Source organism: Xiphophorus maculatus, chromosome 19 (genome assembly GCF_002775205.1).
Source record: "Xiphophorus maculatus strain JP 163 A chromosome 19, X_maculatus-5.0-male, whole genome shotgun sequence".
Lineage (NCBI taxonomy): Eukaryota > Metazoa > Chordata > Actinopteri > Cyprinodontiformes > Poeciliidae > Xiphophorus > Xiphophorus maculatus.
The window spans coordinates 9,749,164-9,772,407 of NC_036461.1; the positions used below are offsets into that span (position 1 = coordinate 9,749,164).

At 36.0% G+C, this 23,244-nt stretch overlaps 1 protein-coding gene across 5 annotated transcripts in view; it reads left to right on the forward strand.

Annotated features, from left to right (window-relative positions):
• The window catches only part of fsip1 (fibrous sheath interacting protein 1), a 35,158-nt gene that overhangs the window by 6,254 nt on the left and 5,660 nt on the right, over positions 1–23,244 (forward strand). For all 5 annotated transcript variants that reach the window (XM_023353153.1, XM_023353154.1, XM_023353156.1 and 2 more), the window contains 2 exons: positions 1,888–2,049; positions 20,132–20,284. In XM_023353153.1, coding sequence (XP_023208921.1) covers positions 1,888–2,049; positions 20,132–20,284 — 315 coding nt within the window. The remainder of the gene's footprint in view (positions 1–1,887; positions 2,050–20,131; positions 20,285–23,244) is intronic.

Consider the following 23,244-nt stretch of genomic DNA (forward strand, 5'->3'; position numbering starts at 1 on the left):
TCTGAAGATAGCAAAAATAAGTGGAGCACACATGTTATTTCCACTTTAATTTGATACCCCTGAAAACATGAAGTGTTTATCATTTAACACTCGATGAAGATAGAGTCCACCTGTGTGTAGTTTAATCTTTGAATAAATGCAGCTGTTCAATAAAGGCTTTGGAGGTTTGTTACAAAAAAAATGTCATGGAGATCAAGCAAAACTGCACATAGGTCAGAGATAAAGCTTCAGATAGCTTCCATAAGATAAAATAGTAAGAAACAACTGCAAAGCTACCAAGATGTCCATCTACCTAAGCCAACAGGCCAGATATGGAGAGCTTTAATCAGAGAAGCATCCAAGAGGCCTGTACTAGGTCTGGGGAAGCTCCACAGCTTAGGTGGGATAAACTGTTGAATCTCAGTTGTGTACTCCACAAATCTGCCCCTTATAGAAAAGTGGAAAGAAGAAAGCAGTTATTACAAGAGAGCCAGAAGAAGTCCTGTTTTTAGTTTGCCATCATCCATGTAGCTTGTAAGTCAGAAAATAAAGTAAAAGGTCCCTCAGTTCTTAAATTCAAAGTATTCCAGATATGAGGGTATCTGGATTACTTTAAATATGGGTACCCAGTTTTACCCATATATAAAACTGGGTATATTGAATAATTTTTGAAAGTTAAAAACAATCAAAGGCAAAATGAGGATGAGTAGGAGCATGATGAGGTTTTCCTTCAATTGCTTACTGTTAGACTCTTGGGTTGTTTTGATGATTCCATTCTAGTTTATCCTGTTTCTTGGTCTCTTTCTTTGATTAGATTAGTCTTGTTTCTATTTTACTTTAGTTAAGACCTTCTTAATTTTTCTAGTTATGTTCATTTCTTGTTTCTTTGAATTCTTTAGATTAATTTCCTAGTCCCTGGGTACTCTCCCTTGCCCCCTGTGCCATTTTCTCTCTCTCTCTGTTCAGCCTGCCTTCGGCTCTCTCCCCTCACACCTGCAACCCGTTAGCTCGTCAGCCCAGGTCTGCTGTTCCAGCAGTCACCCTCATGGCATTTAAACCCTTCTCTTGCTCACACTCCCTGCTGGTCCCTCCTGTTATTGTCCCTGTTGTTATTATTTTCATGGATTAATGGCATTTCTTCTGCTCTGGCTCCCTGTGGTTATTTTTGTAAGTTTTATGTAATTTATTTCAAACAAGCTGTTTTAATGAAACAGCTACAAGCCTCTCTAAAATGCCTCTCTGCATTTGAGTTTACTGTCAAACACGCTGTGATACAACATATTTGTGAGCAGGATTCACCTCATTTTGTGTTTAGTATGCATATGGTTTCTATGTTTGTTGAAAAACTGAAATTCCATCATTGCAGAACACACATGTGAACAAAAAGGCCTCAGATATATTCTGGCTTCAGGTAAACCTCTGCCATAGTTCAAAAACTTGCCTTTGTCATAAAAACCAGTGGGGCTCTACCATTTTGTATTTGGGATGCACTTCAACTTCCTAATGAGCTTCTATGTTTGCTGCTTCCTTCTGCCAGTTTTCCTCCCAGCACTCAGAGGTTACAGCTGTGCTCTGTTTAGAGTAATAAACTGCTTTGGCATGTTAATATTCTTAATAGGTCCTATCTCACCACTACAATGTGCTGAGTTCAACATCCATGCGCTGGTTCCCACAGAATCCAATAGGAGTGTCACTGAGTCATGCAGCGAGTGCCATTTGTCTCTTATTAACACAGAACTCATTCAGAAGTGGAGAGCAGAAGTCAGACTGCACCTCTTCCCTGATTCTGACATCATTGTAATAATATTGCTAGATAATGTTTATCAGTGCACTGTTTAGGTTGCTACAGAGCAAAGCAGCCTTATACCCCATGGACCATGACTTACTATGCTGACGACTGTTTTCCAGGAGGCTGTGTGGGCTACGTCAGTCTCTGCAGGCCAGGGTTACACCCCAGAGCCTTCTGATCTGGAGCATCTGATGGAGATTGATGCTAAAATTCGCCTCCTCCTTCCTGCTGAAGAACTCCACTCCCTGCAGAGCTCGAACACAGACCTAAGCCTGTTCCAGGTAAATTATCCCAAATATTCAGAGCTTTGCAAAAGTATTCACATCCCTTTAACCTTTGTCATGTTAGAACTGAAAACTATAATGTGTTTATTTGGTGGACTTTATGTATTTGTATTCAACGTCATGAATCAGAGTAAAACCAAGCTGGAGTTCCTTTGGGGCATTTCTCCAGCTTTGAAGATGTAAGGATTTAATATTTAGTCTTTGTAAAATGGCTCAAGCTCAGTCAGATTGAATAGAAAGCAAGTCCTCATCAATGTTCAATCCTCCCAACTGTTTCTCAGTTGGATTGCTCCATCATCTCTGAGCAAATCCCCTGTCCTCGCTGAAGAAAGACATTGTCATGGCATGATGCTTCCATTGTAGCACAGAGGATGTAGAATGTAGAACAAATACATTGTATAGCTGGTTTGCATGTCATAAAACCAGAAGCACCTATAGTATTGCACAACCTGTATTTGTGATGTTTCTTTAGTGGAGAAATTCATTTGTATAGGCTTGCGTTGCAAAAAGCAGGTAGTGTCAAAACAGTTTTCAATTTCCAGTTTGTTGAACTTTCAAAAACAATAAACTCACCTAAGATGTGACGTAATTCTCAGATCCAAGCTTTGTCTTCTGAGAAAAGATAACAAATATACTATCCATTACATACTGGTTGTATTAACCTGGGATTTCACTGGGTTTGTTCCTCAGTGCTTTCTTTAAGCTTTTATAGTCTAACGTTAAGAAATGTTTTATTTTGTTTGTTTGTTTTCTATTTGTAAATTTACTAATTAAAAATAGATTGTTCTGACATTTAAATGTTGGTCAATAAAATTAAAAGCTCAAAATCAGTATCTTCATAAGCAGTTCTCAGTCATATGCTCTGACTTAGAAAAGCTCAACAAACTTCAGTAATATGTCCAATTTTATAGTTGGGATATAAAACACTAGACTCAGTGTACAACAAGTCTATTTAGCTGTGAAGTCAAATGAAATGCATAAACTGCAAAGCAAAAAACAATATGTTTAGCTGCACATCTATTCAAAACGTACTCTATCAATTTGGAATCACAACTGACCTAAAATGCATGCCTTTGGATTCTTGGAGAGAACTTGAGTGGCAAGAAGAAAAGAAACCAAACAAAGCTGGCACGTAGCAAGAGTTTCAAACTGGAGGCCTTCTGGTTGTGGAGTGGCAGTAATAACCACTATGGCAACATGGTGCCCCTCAAAAGGTCCCTGAGTGACATATTTTCAATTAAAGGGATCAAAGAAAGTGATGGGGTTGTGTTGTTCATACTGGATATTTGGGTTTGTCACAAAGGACACCCAAATATATGCTATAAAGAAATATTGTCTTTTTCCATTTATGTTCCCTTAAATAACAAACATATATGTGAATCAGGGAAAACAAACCAAATCTAAGAATTTGTATTCAGTTTTGTTTGAATTGTACCTTGAGTCATAGTTATGCTCTGTAATCTCTTTTGCATCTAAGAGTAACTTTAAAATGTATATTCATAGAGCTGAAGTTTCCAGGCTGTTGTTCTGTGTTTGAGTTTATTGTTGGTAATAAACTCTGTCTCAGGACATTTTCCCACAATATTCAAAGTTTGATTCTATGCACTTGATTTGCAAAACCTGTCACCACAAATTGCTCATTTTGGAGCTGTTTCACAAAACCACCATCTGGAGGAAAAAAATTGACTGTTCTGATTATTTTACTGTCAGGATGTGAATTTGGGTACCGTATTTTCTTTTGAGCTTCTTTTCAGTTAAAGTGCCACAAACTCCTAAATAAACAAGTGATTAACGTTTTTATCTATGTAAAAATTGTAAATATGATTGTAAAATGAGAAATAATAAATCCTAATTGAGGGCTGGTAGTTGGCAGCACTGCCAGCAAGAAGGTCCTGGGTTTGAATCCTGGCGTGAGGTCTTCCTGCATGGAGTTTGCATGTTCTCCCTGTGCATCCATTAGTTCTCTGGTGCTCTGGCTTACTCCCACAGTCCAAAAACGTTAACTGATCTCTCTAAATTGACCTTAGGTATGTGTGTGTTTGTTTCTGTGGTGGACTAGCAACCTGTCCAGGATGTGCCCCACCTCTCAGTCAATGACTGCGTCGCTCATTGAGCCACAAAACAATAGACAGCTCAATGACTGTCTATTGAGCTGATTGCTATTGGGCACATTACTGTTTGTATTGTCAAACAGTAACCTATTTGACAATACAAATAAATTTAGCAATAAATTCATGATGTGAGTCATTGAACTTTTTTTTTCTCCATTTCCACTTTTTAATCGTCTTCACAAGCCAAATAAGTTCTTGGAAAATCTAAAGTCTCATCCATTTATCATCTGCTCTTCATTAAAGCTAAAAAGACTAGTGCAGAGTACTTTTTCTGAGGCATTACTGGAAGTTATTAACACCCAAGCTTTTCAAATAAGAATAAAATGTAGTATTTGAATTTGATTTGGTGAACGCCACACCTGTTGGGGCAACAAAAAAGAAAAGTCAATCACCCTGTAAATTTTTTGCAGAGTCAATGATTTGTTTCAGGTCAGTACTCATAAATCTTTAAAGAGCACATAAAAAGAAATATGCTTTTGTTTTGCAGTACCTTTCTTCTCAGTTAGAATTTTTAAATGGTGTCTCTTAGACAGCAGTTTAAAAAACTTAATGTTTTCTTGCTCTTTGCACGCTGTGATAAACATAAAGGAATGTAATATTTCTATGCTTTTTCGTTTCTCACTGATATTAAATTTCTATTTTCCAAATTCATGTGTGTTTCAAACTGATTGAAACAGTTTGAAACATACATGTCCTTTTTTATATTTTGTAAGACTGGATAAAGTAAAAAAAAAAAAGGGCTGGCACCAGCATGCATGTTGCCACAAAGCAGAGTCATCCCCCCATCAGATTATAATTACAGAGGTAGTGGAGGTAAATGAGTAACAGATCCAGAAAAAGAGCTTTTCTGTTTTTTATTTTCTGTATATTAGCATGACACATATAGCCTACAGCCAGTCACACACAGTACCATGGAAAACTACTTATACCTGTTGAACCGTTTCATATTTGTCACAATACTAACACAAACTTCAGTGTACAAGGATCTGCCTTTGAAACTAACCTACTTAGTAAATAATCCATGTGTGTTTAATTTAATTTCTGAACAAATCCAGCCATTGTGAGAAGGCATAAGTGTTTGTTAAAGAACATTGATGAACAAAGAGCATCATAGAGACCAGGGAATGTGGTAGACAGATCAAGAATAAAACTGTGAAGAAGGGTTTGGTTGTAAAACATTTTCTAAAGCTTTGAGCATTTTGAGAATTGCTTATTTTGTAATCTAAAACTGGAAAAATGGCACAACATGATCTAAACTGACAGGTCATTTTAGAAGAGGGGACTGTCTCTAACATAGTTCTTCTTCTTGAGCATAAAGGAAAAAAAAAAACTGTAGGCCAAAAACACAAGACAAATGCTAAACACAATGGAGAAATTGTATGCCTTTCTTTTTGAAAGGAAAACAAGTGAGACTTTTTAAGTACCTTTAATTGGGAATTTAGACCCACGTTGGAAAAAGTTCAGAGGCCACTTCCTTATAATAAAGCTTACTGATATGTTCTCATATGACCCAGCTGAAGTCCACACTTACATCTAATTAAGAATAAGTGACCATACAGGCTGCTATTCATTGCTGCTCTCCATCCATTCGGACAGTGTGAACTCTTTTGCAAAATAAGCATAGGCAAAGTTTTCAGTCTGTGTGCAAAGTTGTTAGAGTAATTGCTGCTATAGGTTTAGTTCTAAAAAATATTGACACAAATGCCCATTAATGTTAAGTCATCTCTTCTTTCCACTACAGTAATGTGCTACTTGGTATTGTTCAATCACATTAAATCCCAAGAAAATTCCTTGAAATTTGTGGTTTTAACATGACAAAATGTGAAAAAGGTTTAATTGTATAAATACTTTTTCCAACCAATGTATTGGTAGCAAACTAATATAAACAGTCACCTTTGTAATAAGTTATTACAAAGGTGAATTAAGCAAATTAGAAAGTGTACCAAAAACCTATTTGGTTTTCTTTGACACTGTTTCCTTTATGCTTTTGTCAGCACTTTTTTGCATTCTTTTATTCTCTCCATTCACTGACTGCAAATGAATCAAGCCCTTCTGTCATTAAAAACATCTGTGTGCATAAAGCCTTAATGTACAGTACTCCCCACTGTACCACTGTGTGGTAATGCCAGCACCACCCATGATCCGCAGGATTGTGTCACGAGTTTTCTGAAGTTGATGACATGGGTGTTTAAATTTGTGTGCCCAAACTTGTGTGTTTCTCAGATTACAAATACATATGTTGTTTTATGGCTGCTTTTTTTAAGACAAGGAGCAGCAATAATAATAAAAAAACAAAACACGTTGTTATGGTTTTAGATCACTGTCACTATTTTGATTGCAGCTCACCAGATCAGCACGGTTTGACCATATTTGTATTTGCATGGTTACTGCAGCTGTGTTTTGCCATACACTTACTGAGTATATACTTTGCTGTAAGGCTGTGAGGTCAGTTAGTCATACTGTGTGGTTGTTGATGTGCACTCCTGATTTTTAACAACGGCAACTGTTAAGTGAAAGAGCAGAATTTCGGGCAGAAAACTCCCTTTTGGCCAACACAGCGTGGTCAGTGGATTATTTAAGAACTCAAATCTTATTAGGTCCAGTCATGTAATTAAACACAAAGGGAAACTTTAGAAAAACAAAAAGGACACTTGTGAAAAACGAATGAGATCTGACCCTATTAAAAAAAGCTACTTCGCACAAAACATTAAGAATGGCTTTAGCATCGAGGTGTATTTTCTGATCAGTTATTTTAACCATTAAATCCCTGAAGTTTGCCTTCCTGCAATCCATTTGCCCCCTTCCAAAGTATTTGATACTTTGCACATTTCGTGCTTATTGATGAGGTCAGTTTAGATCAACAAGTTCAAGTAAGTTTCATATTTTTGAAAAGAGAGGAGAAAAACCTTAATTAAAAGAGATTTAACAAAAAATGCTTTGATATCACCACCAGCAAAGTTGCAAAACGCTGAATTCTTGAATTACTTACCTGATCAATGGTGGCACCCACATACATGCGTTCATGCAGGGTGATGGTCTATGATCTCATCAGTCTTCCATGCCAGGATAATCCCTGTTACAGTACAGAGAGGTTGATGGTGTTGACATGACCTTTAAATTCTCCAGATCTCAACTCCAGTAAGTATCTGTGAGGTGTGTTGGGAATACTGACAGGATTTATGCCAAGTGTTGCCTTAGAACCTGCAGCTGATTTTATTATAATTTTTCTATGGTGCCTGATACTAGAGAACACAACTGAGACTAGAACTCAAACCTGTTATGATGTTACAAGTCTTATTTTTCCCACTCTCTAAATGTCATTGGGAGACTAAGTGTGAAGGATGTGAGCTCAGCCACCCACCTCTTTATAGCAATAGTTATTAATGATTAGAACATTCAAAGTAAAGTGGTTAGTTTACAAAGCACTAGAATGACTTTCTGTAAGGTTTACTCACACATGATTAATTGGAACCGCAAGAACATGTTAGACCCATATAAATCCAGAGAAGAGGCCAACTAAGGTTAGCATAAAACCTCAGAAAACAGAAATCCCTGTGCATAGATCTTCATCTAAGCATGACCCTCAGTTACTGAAGGATTTTTGTAGAAACATGTGCAGCCAGAGAGTCCTATAGAAATAAGCAAAAGCTATATTTGTGTGAAATGTTGTTGGAACATTATAGCAGCTTTCTAAAATCCAGTAAAAGTGGTGGAGCACTAATGCCTGTCAAATGACTCCAGAGGGCAAAAACATACTCAATATCCTTAATGTCATCATTATAATTATAATAATGGTTAAGTTAGCATGACAATATAGTACTGATGAAATAGGGGAATTTTAAGTTTGTATTGGAGTTTTTACCTTATCAACAGACTTTTTATTTGCATTGATAAATATAATGTTTCTTTTTACTACAAAAATGCAGGTACATTTTCAAAAGATGCACAAAATCAAAAATAATCTAGCTGAATTTTAGCCTTTTTTTCTATTGTTTATCATTCCATTAGATCACTTTGTAGATAAAAGAATGTGTTTACTTTACTATTTGCAATTTTTATGCAAGTAGTTATGATATGTGCCCTGCTCCACTTCAGTCACTTAATTGATTTTCTTATTTGTAAACTAAGGGAATTTATTTCTATAGTTATAAAAATTAAGGAAGTTTAATTTAAAATGTCCTATAAAATTAGATAGATTTTTATGCCTGCAGCAGCTTTGGGTCCCAAGTAAATGAAGGCATAAATTAAATTTTATAAGGTGTAAACAAATGCCAAAAAATATGATTTACTTATCACCAATTGCTTCTGACCTTTATCTGAAATCAAATGAGAACTCCTGCCGTGTCTTACCACATCATATTATATTGTTAGTATCATATCCCTGATGTATTGCTTTCATTAATGTTCATATGGTATCTTTATTATAACCATATCATGTATCTTTTGTATCCGTATGTCATCGTACCATATCATACTGTATCTTGTCTTACAGTCATTGTCTCCCTATCGCATCACTTTTGTGTTGTCATAATGTATTGGTATCGTATTACAATCAAACTGTATATTTAATGTATGATTATGTTATCATTATCAATCCAAATTGTGTTATATGCGATCATAATCTGCTTAACTTAATTGCACATAATTGTTACATTTCTGAGATAGAAATTTATAACCCTTAGCTGCTATAACCTCAAATGTCTGGATATTGTCACAGTCCTAAGGTGTCAGGGTTGTCATATGGCATGCTTACTGCTTTTCATACAGCTTAAAAATAATGACCACCACACCCTTTCCCACCCTGTAATGCTAGTGTGATTCACTTTATTGTTTTCTTACAAACGCCTCTCCCACTGGTTGTATCCTCAGCCACAGTTGTGTTAAGCGGTTCAGAGAGGTTTTGCTTTGTCATGTATGCTTTTTGAGTGTTCCACTCATTGTGGAAGTCCACTGTGGATAATTTGGTCACATAGCCAGCTGTTGTCAATTAACACCCATACTTATTTTAATGCTTTATTAAACCTGGGATATGTAACTTTTATTTTAAAAAAACAAAACAAAAAAACTTACATATTTGTTAAAACTGTCTTGGCTATAATATGAGACACGTAATGAAAAGATCTAACTCCTCCACCTCATCCCAGTGCTACTATTGCTATTTGTCTAAAATAACCAGTCAGAGCCAGGAGGAGTGTTTGAGTACTGTCAATCATTCTCAGGTACATGCTGCTCAACGTGCTAATGGCAGTTAATCAACTTACTGTTCCAGGAAAACTGTTTATCCACCGTCATTGGTGGCCTTCATAACTACACTGAAGCTTTAGTGTAGCAAAGAGAAAGTGGGAGATGTGAGCAGCACATACATAAGCTTGATTGACAGTGCTAAGACCATCCTCCTGGCTTTGGTTGATTGTTTGTTACTGAGTGGTGTATTTCTGTGGTTAGTGCTTGGAGATATACTGTCAGAACATAGTAACAGTTTTAACAAACATGTAAAAATATTTTTCCTAAAAGTTACAAACTTACATTTTAAGCCAAATACAAGTGCTGGAACATATTTCAGCACTTGGAAATAAATTGGATTTTTAAAAGTTTGGTTCCAAATTTTGAAAATATTTCCTATGGCGTGTTTTATTTTCCACCACTGGAAAAAAGTAGTTTCCTTGTAGAAGACTATATGCTGTACAGCTGTGAGCCAGACATTATCGAACATAGCATCTGTTTTTTGGGGGACAAAGAGTGCTAAAGGATGCTTGAGGTTTTTTTTGTTGTTTTTTTTGTTTCTTCCATATGCTTTTGATAAATATTGAATTTGTCCTACTTTCAACCCTTTTTATACTTCACATTTATTTTGTCTGTGTCACTGTTTGGCAAAAACTAAAGTTATCCTATGTTAACAAAGCATGCTGGGTGGAGCTCATCATTTGAGCATCTCCTAACAACAAGAACAACACACTGGATGTATTTACAGTACGGTAGTTTGAAAGTATTTCCAAACACAAGTTTAGAGGTTGAAAATGTAAAAATGGGGACTTGAAATACTTTTCTTCTATCTTAATATCATTCTGACATGCTAAAATCCACATGTGGCGTGGCTATTTCTACCTATCACATTCAATGTGGTTTTAGATTGTAAAATGCACCAGGAGGTTTTGATCTGAATACTTCAGACCACCCTCAGTTCTGAAAAAGAAAGCTTGTGTACACAGTCCAGATGACCCACAAGTGAATCTTCTAATACTTCAGGAATGTTCACCAATCATCAAGTCAACAAGAATCCAAGATGTTGACAAAAACCCCTGATCTCTGGAGGGGGAAAAGATGGCCTGGAGACAAACAAATTTTCAGTTTTCAGGCCCCACTATTTACTCTTATCGAGGGCTATTACACTTAGTTGTTTTTGGAACGTTTGAATGGAGAAATAAAGAGTTAGACTTGTTAACTGCTAATTACCAAAGTATTAGCAGCTGATCCACTGTATAAAATACAATACATGCAGTTTTGTTGCCACGCCTCCATCTCTAAGCTTGTCAGATGGATATGAGTCACAGCTGGGCAAAATGTCACCTAGGGAGACACGGTAAGAAATATGAAACTGAGAAAAAGTCAAGAGGCTCTTAAGCTTCTAAACAGCTCCTGTGCTCTCGCAGGGAGAGCTCGTGGCAAGGCATGTGGACAGGCCTTGGCAGGTAGCCTGGGTCCACGTGGCACATCCAGAGCAACCACTAAAGTTCACATTTCAAGAGATTGAGAGAAAACAGAAACACAGATAAAGCAGGAGAGAAGGGTGCTGTCCTGAATAACATGGAGCAAATTAGTATGGCTGTGTTATTTCTTTATGCCTTCTCTTCCTTGTTGTAGGCGCTGAAAATAGATCAACTCTTGCAATGCTTTGGTTGCTTTACACAAGTTTCAATAACCTTGTGACCGTTCGTCACTTTGGAACCACACATTTCCATGTATTATGATGAGATTTTATGGGACAGACTAACTGAAAGTTGTTCATAGTTATGAAGTGAGGAAAACTAATCTAAAAGAAGTGTGGTTTCCATTTGATTTCAACCCCCTAAGTCAATGTTAATCCCATACCTACAGTTACATCTGCAAGTCTTTGAGTATGCCTCTGCCAGTTTTGCATACATAAACTGAAGTTTATTTGTATTTTTTTTGTTTACAAACAACTCAGCCTTAGAGAAATTGAATAGAATGTCTGTAATCAGCAGTTTTCCAGTGAAGTCGCAAACTATGCTGGATTTAGGCCCTTTTTTTTTTCTCATCCACTCTAGCACATACTCTGACTTATGTGTATAGGGTTGCTATCCAGGGGAAAGGTGGACCTCTTGTTCAGTCTGAAGTTGCTTTTTCCTTTCCCAATGTTTCCCTTCCCATCTTTCCATCCAACTCTGACCAACTATTTGTTATTATATGGTTTTTTTTATTGTTACTAAAGAACATTGCCCCCACAACCTGATTGTGCCACTGCCATGGTTCACAGTGAGATTAGGGTGTTTTCTTATAACAAATGTGTTTCAATGGAGAAAACGTATGGAGAATGTTTTTGGAGATTTCAGCCAAAAAGTTCAGTTTTACTCTCATTTCAGGAGAGCATCATCCTTCCCACGTGTGCTGTGTTCCCCACATCACTTGTGGCAAGCTGCAAATGTGGCTTCTCATCACCTCTTTTAAAAACTTTTGCTTTACAGTCTACAACATTCATATTTGTAGATAACACAAATAATAGATTATTTTTCTTCAGAGTAGAAGAAAAAAATCTTTCTTCTTCCCCAAGAGACAGTTTGGATAACTATGCCTTAGTTAGTGTGCAATTGTGCGCCATACTGTTTCCACTTATGGATGATACTTCTTGAGATGTCCAAAGCTTTGTGTATTGTTTTATAATCTAACCCTTCTTTGAAGTTCTCCACAAATTTATCTACTATGTTTCTTTGTCGTTATGATCATGTTTATTCAATAATGTTCTCAAACAAACATTAAACTGGGGAACTCTTTTTACTTCCCGATACAATCTGATGCGATAATTTTTTTGTGGAGAAAACGTAGAATAAGGATGGTGAATACTGGCACACTTTTAATATTTCTCTGTTTATAAATAAAAATGCTCTTTTTTTTTTTGCTCATCAGTTTGCTGTTGTTCTATCACATGAAGTCTCAATGAACTACATGGAAGTTGTAGTTGACAAAAGCTGCACATGAATACTTTGCAAGAGACTCCATTGACCTGCAATGAATCAGCTAAGAAACGGAAAATCAGAGCAAAACAAAAACACACGTTCCTCACTGCTTGCTTTTTCATGACTGGGGAACTTAATGCGATCAACAGATATTGTTCATAAAACAAAGGCCCCCAAAGACAGGGTCAGCGAGCCAATTTGTGGTTACTGCACAGTAACAAAAAAATGTTGAAAACATTGGCTGGATTCCACCTCACTAAAATGTTTTCCAAGCAAATATCCAGACAGAATTTTTTTCCTGTCATTATTTTTTTCTTACATGAAATACTCAGAAGAAACTCATTATGTTTGTTTCGATGAGTAGCTTACCCAGCCATAAAATATGAAGAACTCAACACCTACACCTAATTTGATTCATTTAACACAGGCAGTAGCATTTATAACTTGATTGTGAACTTTAGTTCGATTAGTTTCATTGGAGCAAGCTGCTCCTATTTAACTTGTATTGAATGTGTTAACAAGCACATAAAGTTGCTCTGGCTGTCCCTCTGACCAACTAAAATACAACATGAGTCAGTGATTGCTCTTGCAGAATAAAAAAAACACATATTGTTGTAGAATGCACTCATACAAGATGACATAAACAAATTTTTTATGGTTTTGCTTGTGTATCTGACACGAATCAGCATTAGAGTACCCAGCTGTTATTTTTGGCCAGACAGACCACAGATGCAGTCCACATTGAAGGGAGAAAGAAACACCAGACAATCAATCTCAGTGGCTCTCACCACTAAAAAAGAATTAGAAAATTATATTATTATACGCTACCACCACCTGATCTTTAGAGTTCCAAGATTTATTTTCAAAGTGATTCAAATTGATGTGTTTGGAGTTTTGTCACTTTGGACATCAGTGGCTGATGTATCAAATGTTGCAGCTGTTTCACCCTGAAGCCCACTGATGAAATCGATGTGGAATGCTTTGTCTCTATTTGAGGTCAACACATGAAACACAGGATACACAGGGATTTGTGAACACTTGTGTGTATGCCTCATGTGTTATAGGACTGCAAAATATTAGGAAATGTTTTAATGATAATAATGGGAAATATTACTTACTTTACTTTACTTAAGTGATATATGGTCTCATTCAGTAAATATTGAAAAGTGGATTTATTTAGATTCACTAAATGAAATGCATTATGTTACTCACAAGCTGATGTTTTCAAGCCTTTATTTTCTTTGATGGGGATATCCTGCATACATCCAAAAAATACATTCAGTTTAAGATTAGAATATTTTAAAACAGACTTGAATATTACATCATCTCAATAGAATAAACAACACAGAAATGTGGGCTTAACAGAAAATACCTACTTAAAAGTTATTTTCAAAAGATACTTCAGGTCTGACAAATGAAGAAAAGTGTGGCCATAATATTTGTGAAATTTATGAAATTCCTCAAAGCGCACTAATAATCATGTACAGAGGTTTGTAAACATAATAGAGTGTTGTGATCCTGGTACATCAGACAAAACAGTATCACTACAGTCCAAAATATGCAGATAAGATCACCCATTTACATGTTTCCTAGATAAAGAATGTTGATTTAAAAAAACCAAAAAACAAAACATACCTAACATTTGTATGTTTCATTGAGGTGGAGTTTTAGGTTATTTATTCATTTAATATCACAAGAGAAGAAATGATTTACACAATATTTAGCTACTGTCTAATTTCTATTTAAATAGTCCTTAAGGCAGATTAAAGCACTAGACATAAAAAATAAGGTCTCATTCTGCATAGTCCTGCTGAAAAGCAGATTCAAATTTGATTTACTTTTCTGGAATTGTTACAAGGAGTTCCAAAAGGCATGAGTATTATCTTCCTGAGTTCAAAGCTTGGCCTTCACTGTTCCATATCAAAAGCTTCTTTATATGGAGACGTTTTTTTGCCATAATCCAAGAATACACATTTTTATTTTGAAAGCAGGACTTCATATTTTTCTTCTCAAAACTTGTAATGATTGTACCAACCAAAGACAACTTAGTCATGATGTTGATCCTCCATGTCTTCTTATTTTCATCCACAGTGCAAAATGTACTCGTACCAATTACTCTTCTTCCCATTTTGTTGTGACAGAGTTCAATAGATTTTATGATTTACCAACGCAAACTATAGCATGATTCTGAATGGAAAGGAAAACGCTAAATTATTCTCAAAAATAATAATCTGAAAAGTGTACATTTATATTCAGCCCCCTCACCCTACCATCACCACCTTCTCTGACAGCATAAAATCCAGTCAACCAATAGGGTTAATGAGCCATCTAATTAGTCAGTAGGGTCCACCTGTTTGTAATTTATTCTCAGTATAAATCCAGCTGTTCAATGCTCAGAGGTTTGTCAGAGAACAGTAGTAAATAAACAGTCATGTCAAGGATAAAATTGTGGAGAAGTTTGAAGTAGGCTTTTGAACATCTCCAGAGAAATGTTCAGTCTATCATCCAAAAATGAAGAGTATGGCACAACTGTAAACCTAGCAACACATGGCTGTACACTTAAGCTGACAGCCAGGGCAAAGAGTGCATTAATCAAAGAGTCAAGGTGGCCATGCAAGATAGATGGAGCTAAATATTTGGCACTTCTGGATGAAAACCTGACCTTGTACTGGCTGCAGTACAAGGTCAGAGCGATCGGTACAGTCTGTCCAATCTTTTAACAAATGCTCTATTTTTTTCCAGCTTTTTATTTGTAAGAAATGTAAACCATATATAATTTTGACAGAGCTTCACAAGCATAAAATACTTTGAAGTTTGTTGCTGTGGCATTAATCCCACAATACAGTAGTTATGAATATATGTGCAAGGCAATGTCATACTAATATTACTTCATTACTGCAACATTGAGTAGCATTTGCATGCAGTCTGTAACTGCATGGTTGATGAGTATAGATGGGATCTCAGAGTGACAGTCATACCAGAGTTCTGTCAACTTTTTGACCTGCGCATGAAGACCTGTTGACTTAGCTGGTGAATAAATTGTGAACAATATATTATCAAATGCTTAAGTAGGTGAAACTGGAGGTGCACTGTATATTCCTATGTCAGATAAGCAATACTGTAATGGGGGTATGGATGAGCAATAAAACACATTTTGTATCGCTTCTTAAACGTTTGTGAACATCAGTTATACATATAGTCAATACATTTGATTCGTGTATCTCTCTGCTGTGCTAAATTTACCGAGTCTTGCCTCATTTTAAGTTTTTACGTATTCTCGGAAAACGGGCACAAACACTACTATAATATAACAGAGCAATTGTTGGAGTCTGTTCAGGTGTAGAAACAAAATTCTTTGTTTTGACAAGCAGTGAATCATTACTACAATTTCATGCAGAGAAAAGCAAAGGCTTACGTCCCCAACACTGCTTTTTAAAATATGGTCAAACCACTCTTGTTTTTCAAACTTAAAAATTAAAGTCATAATGAATAAAAAGTTGTTCACTACATTAAATTTTTTTTTACCACTTTTAAAACATAAAGGGTATTCCAAATGTGACTGTGAGTCAGACTGAAGATGATGTAGACATATTGTCAGCATCTAACCTTTAATGTGATTACCAGCTAGTGGTGTTTTGTGCTTTACATCAGTTCTGATCAACTTTCCTGTCCTGTTGAATAAAAGCAGACCCACAGCACACCGTTGTCAGTAAGTGTTTGCTGTGGGGTTGGGATGTTTTAGGTAATTTCCAGTGATTGTTTTTGTAATGTAGTGTTTTGAGTGTAAAGCAAAAGGTCCAATTTTTATCTAACCAAATAACTTTCTTCCATGTTTGCTGTGTGCCCTTCATGACCAAATTCCATATTTGACCTCTCATGGCTGTTTTTACAGCATTGGCTTTCTTCTTTCTTAAAAGCCAGATTTATGGAAGACACATCTAATATTTGTCCTCTTGACAGATTCTCCCACTAAAGCTGTGGATCCCTTCAGCTCCTCTTGAATTACCACAAGTCACTCATCTGCTTCTTTGATTAACACATATGTACATCCCTCCCCAATAATGGATAAACAATGTTCAGTGAGACTAAGTTGTATGAATAACTTGTATTTGTAAATAAGTAAAGTTGTTTCATATTTAGAGAACTGTGCTGCATCATTTTCTGTTTTTTATTCTGTCTTAGCAAGATTCTTTGTACATCAATATTTCTTTACATCTAATTTGGGCATACTGGTATTAGGATTAAACCTAAAGCACCATAATTCACAGAGAGATGCAATTATGGCTCGAGTACTTTTGTAGCATAAATTCAACCTCTTGGTTTGCTTTTTTAATATTTATGGTGATTATTTGCTTATCTAAATTTTTCAAATTTCTGCCTCGGCTGCTTTCATATTCCTTTAAGATTTAAGACAGGAATCATAAGGCCGATTATCCAGGATTTTGAAGTACTATTTTTGGGCTTTATTATGTGCTAACTTTCCCAAAAATATATGTCAGAGTCATAAACACCAACTGCAGGCTTTATTATCATTAAATATTGCAGACTCTCTTTATGTTTCCAGCTTATATTTTGTGAGAGGTAGGGCAGCTGTTATTTCCAAATTAAATAAACTTTCTCTTGCAGAGATTTAAGCTTTTTTAGCAACATGCATTTAGTGGTGGGAGGATAGTGGTAAAGCTAGACTTTAATTTTTATTTTTCCTCATTGGAAACCCTGTATTTCTCACTCTGGTGCATAACATGAGTCTGATCCTGTTGTGGTCCTGGCTTGTGCCATATAGGATGAGTGAGACTTTCCCAAAAGGCTCCAGGAACGACCACTTAAAGAGACTCCAAGGATAGAAGCTGTCATTATTTCCAGGATGGAAGACAGAGGCCACCTCTAGATGAGGCCACACACAGTTTTTTTTTTTTTTTAAGGGAAATTTTTGTTTTTGTTAAGATTTGGATATTCTTTTATCATGTTGGTGCCTTTCCGTTGTCCAAAACTGATTTACGTAAGTGCATGAGGTGACTGAGTTGGATTGTCAATTTTGCTTTATAACATGGGCAACAGCATTCAGTCTGCTCTAAATACTTTGCTAAACTCCCCTTCCACTGTGAGTTTTACTAGGACTACATCCCATCATAAATATGTCATAGCGTATTTAGACTTTCTGCAGTTAAATTTGTAAAGTCCGCAGGATGCCGTCATCTTCAGTAACCTACCATTATGTCATAGGCAAGCTCTTATTGAGATGTCAACATTCAATGAATTATCCATCAATTTCATCATTATTAGATCATGCATACGTCTGCCTGCCATCTAGACAAACTGAGGCAGATAGAGATTTTTAACCACACGGCGCTGATCTGACACTCCAGAACCATCCTGTGGTTTGCAGAATCCTCAAACTCAACAATTTATTTACTTTCTTCACCTCTCTTTAGCTATTATAATTTTTAGGTCAAAATATGACCCAAAATTATAGTCTATAACACTCTACAACCCACATTTGCTTCCAATGTGTTGTTTAGTAGTGATCAGAGCTTCTGGACTATTTAAGAAACACAGAATGTCAAAGACAAACTAGAACCACATTACATCATCTGTTGATTTTTTTGTGAGGCCTTAAACATTGGTTGTCTCCTCCTGGGAATTTCTAAAGCCAAACGTGAACATGTTTGGAAGAGAGAGTCCTAAGTTATCATATTTGCTTGGTTAGCTTGGCAAGTTTGCTGTCTCTGTCCTCTTTTAGATCATACTTATGTATTTTTGTATAAGTATAAAATGCTACTGGGAATCAAAAAGCCATTTAATACATCTAAGCAGCTCTAACATGAGCATGTGCATAAAGCGTGTGTCTGAATTTGCCAATCAAACAGAAACAAATGTCTGGCTGTTCAAATTAATTGAGTTCTTTATTTAGAAGTACATTTGTTGTCCGTTATACACAATTTATTAGTTTTTGGCCTTCACTCAGATTTTCTTTTTCTTTTCATAAAAAATAAATTTGGCCCAAAATTACACTATTAAACTTGATAAGTTTAATTTAAAACAAGTGATTTAAGGGGAATCAGTTAATCAATTAAAGGATCTATTGACTTAAAAAATAGAAAAACATGCAACATTTTTAAAATTATTAACAATTCCATGAGTTATCAATAAAGCTATCAATACAAATCTTTATTGAGCATATGATAGATAAGGGAACATTCATTTATTTTTGGAATATGTTTAGTCAATATTTTATTTTTGTTTGAAGGACAGAATGTATTTGAAATAAATCATGTCAGCGTTGTTCTTTTAATATGAAGCTTCATATAGGCTCTACTCAGGTCAGAAGATACGTCAACAAAACATGTCAATATCAAAACAGCCAGTTTAGTTTGAAACCAGTGCTTTGTGGGCACCATTTGTTTTCTACTCCAATATATTTCAAAGCTGTTTATGAGATAAATTGAATCAGCAAAAGTCTCTTTAAATTGTATTATTCACAATTAGCATTAAGTTAAAAAAAATGTCTTAGTCTCACAGTCAGATTTTCTTTCATTATGGATATCTTCTATTGTACGAATAAGTTGCATTTATAATGTACAGTAGAGCCTGTTATGTTAAACCGTAGAAATTTGAGGAAACCAAATACATTTTTAGATATAGGCTATTTACTCAAAAGAATTTAAACACCTAAAACAATTTGAGATATGTAAAAGCAACTTAAAAAAACTATAAACACTAACACGAAAATGTTAAAAATACTTACTTTTATTGACTAATCCAAATAAGCCAATAAAGCTACTCATTTTTTTATTTCTTAAAAAATGTGGTTACATTATTTATTCTTGAGATGTTCGTTGGAATTTCAAAGTGTGCAATCTGTGTTCGGTTACAGATCAAAGTTTCTTTCATTATTCTCATCTATAGCCATTATTGTGTTATTTTGTACAAACTTAAAATATCCAATTTGAGTGTTGGCAATCTTTTTGTCTTTCCCCTTTTATCGAACTTTCATGCTTACAGTTACCAGACCTCTAACTTTCACTCGAATGTTGGCTCAACTGTAATTTAAATGGACTCGGTTGACTCACATTAAGTCCCATACAATGGCAAGTGGGTCACATTTTTCCAAAATTGGGTAATTAGAAATTTCAGAATAGATGGTTATTTGGCAAACATTCATTCATTTCTCTGGAATCATTTAGTTTTTCTTCACAGCTTCTACTAGCATTTGCTGACTTTATTGGCAGGGATTCAGTGTTTTGTTCCCCTGTAAGCCTGCCGAGTCTGTTTGACCGAGTTTGATCTGATGACTAAAGTTCGTGGCAAAGAAAAATATCCATGGTGTGGTAGTCATAAAGTCACATTTTTCAGTTAAAATCTGTCAGTTGATTGTGCTCCATGTGGGATTCTTTTATTTTGTTCTGACCTATTTTCAAAAGCTTGCTTTGGATGCTGCTTGCGGTTAACTGCTGACCTTATTCTCATAAATCTGTGATTTATCTTGAATCCTAAGTGGGTTTTAACTGAACTTTCTTAGTTTAGGAATGTGGGGTTCTGCTCTAAGGCCTCTCTTGAAAGCTGTTAAACTTTGGTTTAAATCAATCCCAACATCTTTAGGAATCATGGAGAAATGGAAAAATTTCACATGAACTCAATGTGGTGAACTATTATACGGCTTTATGCCCATTTAAGTGCTCAAAGTGCCCACTGTTAGTTGAGTGCACTCAAAGTGCACCCATGTGAGATGAGGTGTTTCTTCCTTGTGAGAACTAATTGTGTCTGTTGTGTATCAAGGGCCTTGGCTCCAAGATTGGTTGGAAGCAGGATTGGGACCAGCAGCCAGGAGAGAAGGTCCTGCAGGATATAAAGGAGAGGAGAGAACTGGAGACACGGCTTCAAGAGATCCAGCAGCAGCTGGAGATCCTGGGTGTTGGCCAGGAGATGACGGTGAGCTCAAAGTAGCCTCAATCACTTACACACAAACACATTGTGTATATTCTATCACTTCTATCTGAAGAATGTTTTTGTTGTTGATTTTACCACTCAGTGCTTGTAGTTACACCTGTGACAAATTAGTACAAGCACATACACATTGCTCATTTCTTGTTGTTCTGGTTTGAGGGGACGATGGAATCACACTTGTATTCATTCCCAACTCCATAGACTTAGGTTTCTCATAGCCACAAAAACAGACGTGCATGTTCTCTTCTGAATGCCTCATTTCCCCACTGTTTCATTGTTTCTTTAGAATTCTTTGTTGAGGTTCAGTGTCTTCCCTACAGTGTTCCCCCTAGAAACATTTAAACTCTGACTGGTTTTTAGAGCTGCCTGTAGAGTTACAACCAGAGGTCTTTTCTCCAAACTCTGTAGCTAAAGTCACAAAACAAGAATGTTCCAAGAACAAAGGTGGATACTAAAACTGATTTCTGCTTGCACTGGCATTTAGAACATTGAGTCTGGTGTGTAGAGAAGAAGAAAACACTGGGCATAAATTTAGTAGTTTGATTGTGTCATTGGGGTTCATCTCTTTGTGCAATGCCTTGCAAAAGTATCCACACCCCTTGAACTTTTTCAGACTACATTGCGAAAATAAAACTTTAATTAATTGGCATTTTATGTTACAAATAAAAAATCACACATAGTTGTGAAATTAAAGAAAAATTATACAATGGACCTGGCTTATTTGTAGTTCATTGTTCACTGAATTATCTGTTCATGGATTTTTCTGTGTACATAACTCTAAAATAGTTGCAGAAAAACTACTGATTTGCACTTTTTTTGTATTCAAAAGAAGTGTCTTGCCCAAGGTCATAACAACAGAGGCAGATGGACCGGGGATCAAACCGACAACCCACACTCAAATTTTTACCGCTGTCGCTACTATTATCTCATTAGTACTTTAAAGACCTCAGAGATTTGTTTGACCATATTAGTGGATAAAGAGCCTAATTAAAACCAAAGAATACATCAAACAGGTTAGCAATAAGGTTGTGGTGATATCAAAAGCAGGGCAAAATATCCTAGAGCATTTTTCAGTGAATCCTCCATAAATAATGAGTAATGAGCATAGCATAGTTGCAAATCTACAGAGAAATGGCATAAACAGAGCCAGAAAGTTCAGCATTACCAAATCAAAGTGTCTAGTCAACCATGAGATAAATTTGTATTGAAGAGAGGGTACTGCAGTTTGGAGCAAAACAGTGATGTGCATAAAGATTATTAGAACAGAGATGGCAGACACTGAGAAGAAGGTGCTTTGTCAGATGAAATCAAAATTTAACTTTCTATCTTCACCTTGAATGCAGCATCCCACGACAAAACATGTTGATGGCAAAGTTATGCTGTTGGCAGAGCTGCTGAAAAGATTTATGGAGCTAAATACAGGGGAATCCTGAAAAAAAAATGATTAGAGGCTGTCAAGTTGTGGGTAGGGTCATCTTTAATCAGGACCCTAAAAATACAGGCAGACGTTTTGGAAGCTCAAAATGGAGAAATTTGTCATGAAGAATGGCTTAATCAGAGTTCAGCACTTATAGGGGATCTGAAATATCTATATTCACAGACAGGCATTTTATCTGACTAAGTTTGAGATATGTTGAAAAGAATGGGCTAAATATTTAGTGTCTAGATATCCAAAGCTGGTAGAGACATATCTTAAAACGTGATGAGTGTTGACTTGGGGTGACTGAATGCACATGCAAGTTTGAAGCTTTTCAAATTTGTAAACCATGTATCATTTCCCTTCTACATCAAAATAATGCAACACTTGGTGTCAGGTTTTCACATGAAATCATGCTGCTAGTTGTTCAAGTTTGTAACTGTAATGCGATCAAATTGAAGGTGCCTGAATACTTATTAAAAACACTGTTTGCTGAATAACACTTGCTTAATTCACAGATGAACCACATGATGATGCATGTATGTCTAATTTAAGCATTAAAGAGGCACACTGTTAGTTTGGTGCTGACATACGTAAGTGGCTGCCACACCCTTACATCAAAAGACATTATACCGTGCAGCCAGAAATTATTTCTGGCTTAAATAAGGAGCAACAAATGGAATTTCTAGCTAACATGCCGACACTTCATTTGAGTAAACGGTTCTCTCATGGTTGTCACGATACATCAGAACCACCAGTCTGCTAGCTGCTAGTCCTGCAGCACACTCTTTACATTCAGCTGTGAGACACTCACCAATTGCCTGAACCCAGTGAGTGACTTGGGGCTGAACTGTTCACTGACAGCGTGTATTCTTAGTGCCAGCGGGCTAGTTTTGAGGCTGTGAAAAGATTTATTAGTTCAGAATTTGTCTGGGAGGGCATTCTTAAACCAGCTTCACACAGCTGCAGTGTACTCATAAAGTTGATTTGTATAGCATCCATAACTCTACCGCTGCCTTACTGTATTTTACTACTGAATACTGACTCTACCTGTTATATAAGATTTTTGTATGGTTTTAATGATTTACCGTAATAATTTTTTGAGCCTGTACAAAAAAAGACTTCTTTTTACACAACTTCACAGCACTACGATTTGCAGTTTTAAGAAGTACTTTGATATGAAATATTTTCCCTAAAGCAACATTTCTGTTCTATTAAATGTAAGATACACTTAATATTTAATAATTTGGACTATTTATACTTTTGGAATTTTCTTTGGCTTTTATAGTAGCAGTTGATATTGTTTGCATGTATAATACATATATTTCCTAAAGGGTGCCAACATTTACATAGAGAATATGGTTTCATTTCGGAAAGCTTGACTCTGCAAACTTTGAATTTTCTTCACACAGGAACAACTTCTGCACCCAGTCATAGTCTAGCTGAGCACCTATGACTGGATTGAGCATAATCCAATTCAATTGGCTGTTGAATTGTCCAAATGATTCTTTTTGCAGTGAACTTCAAC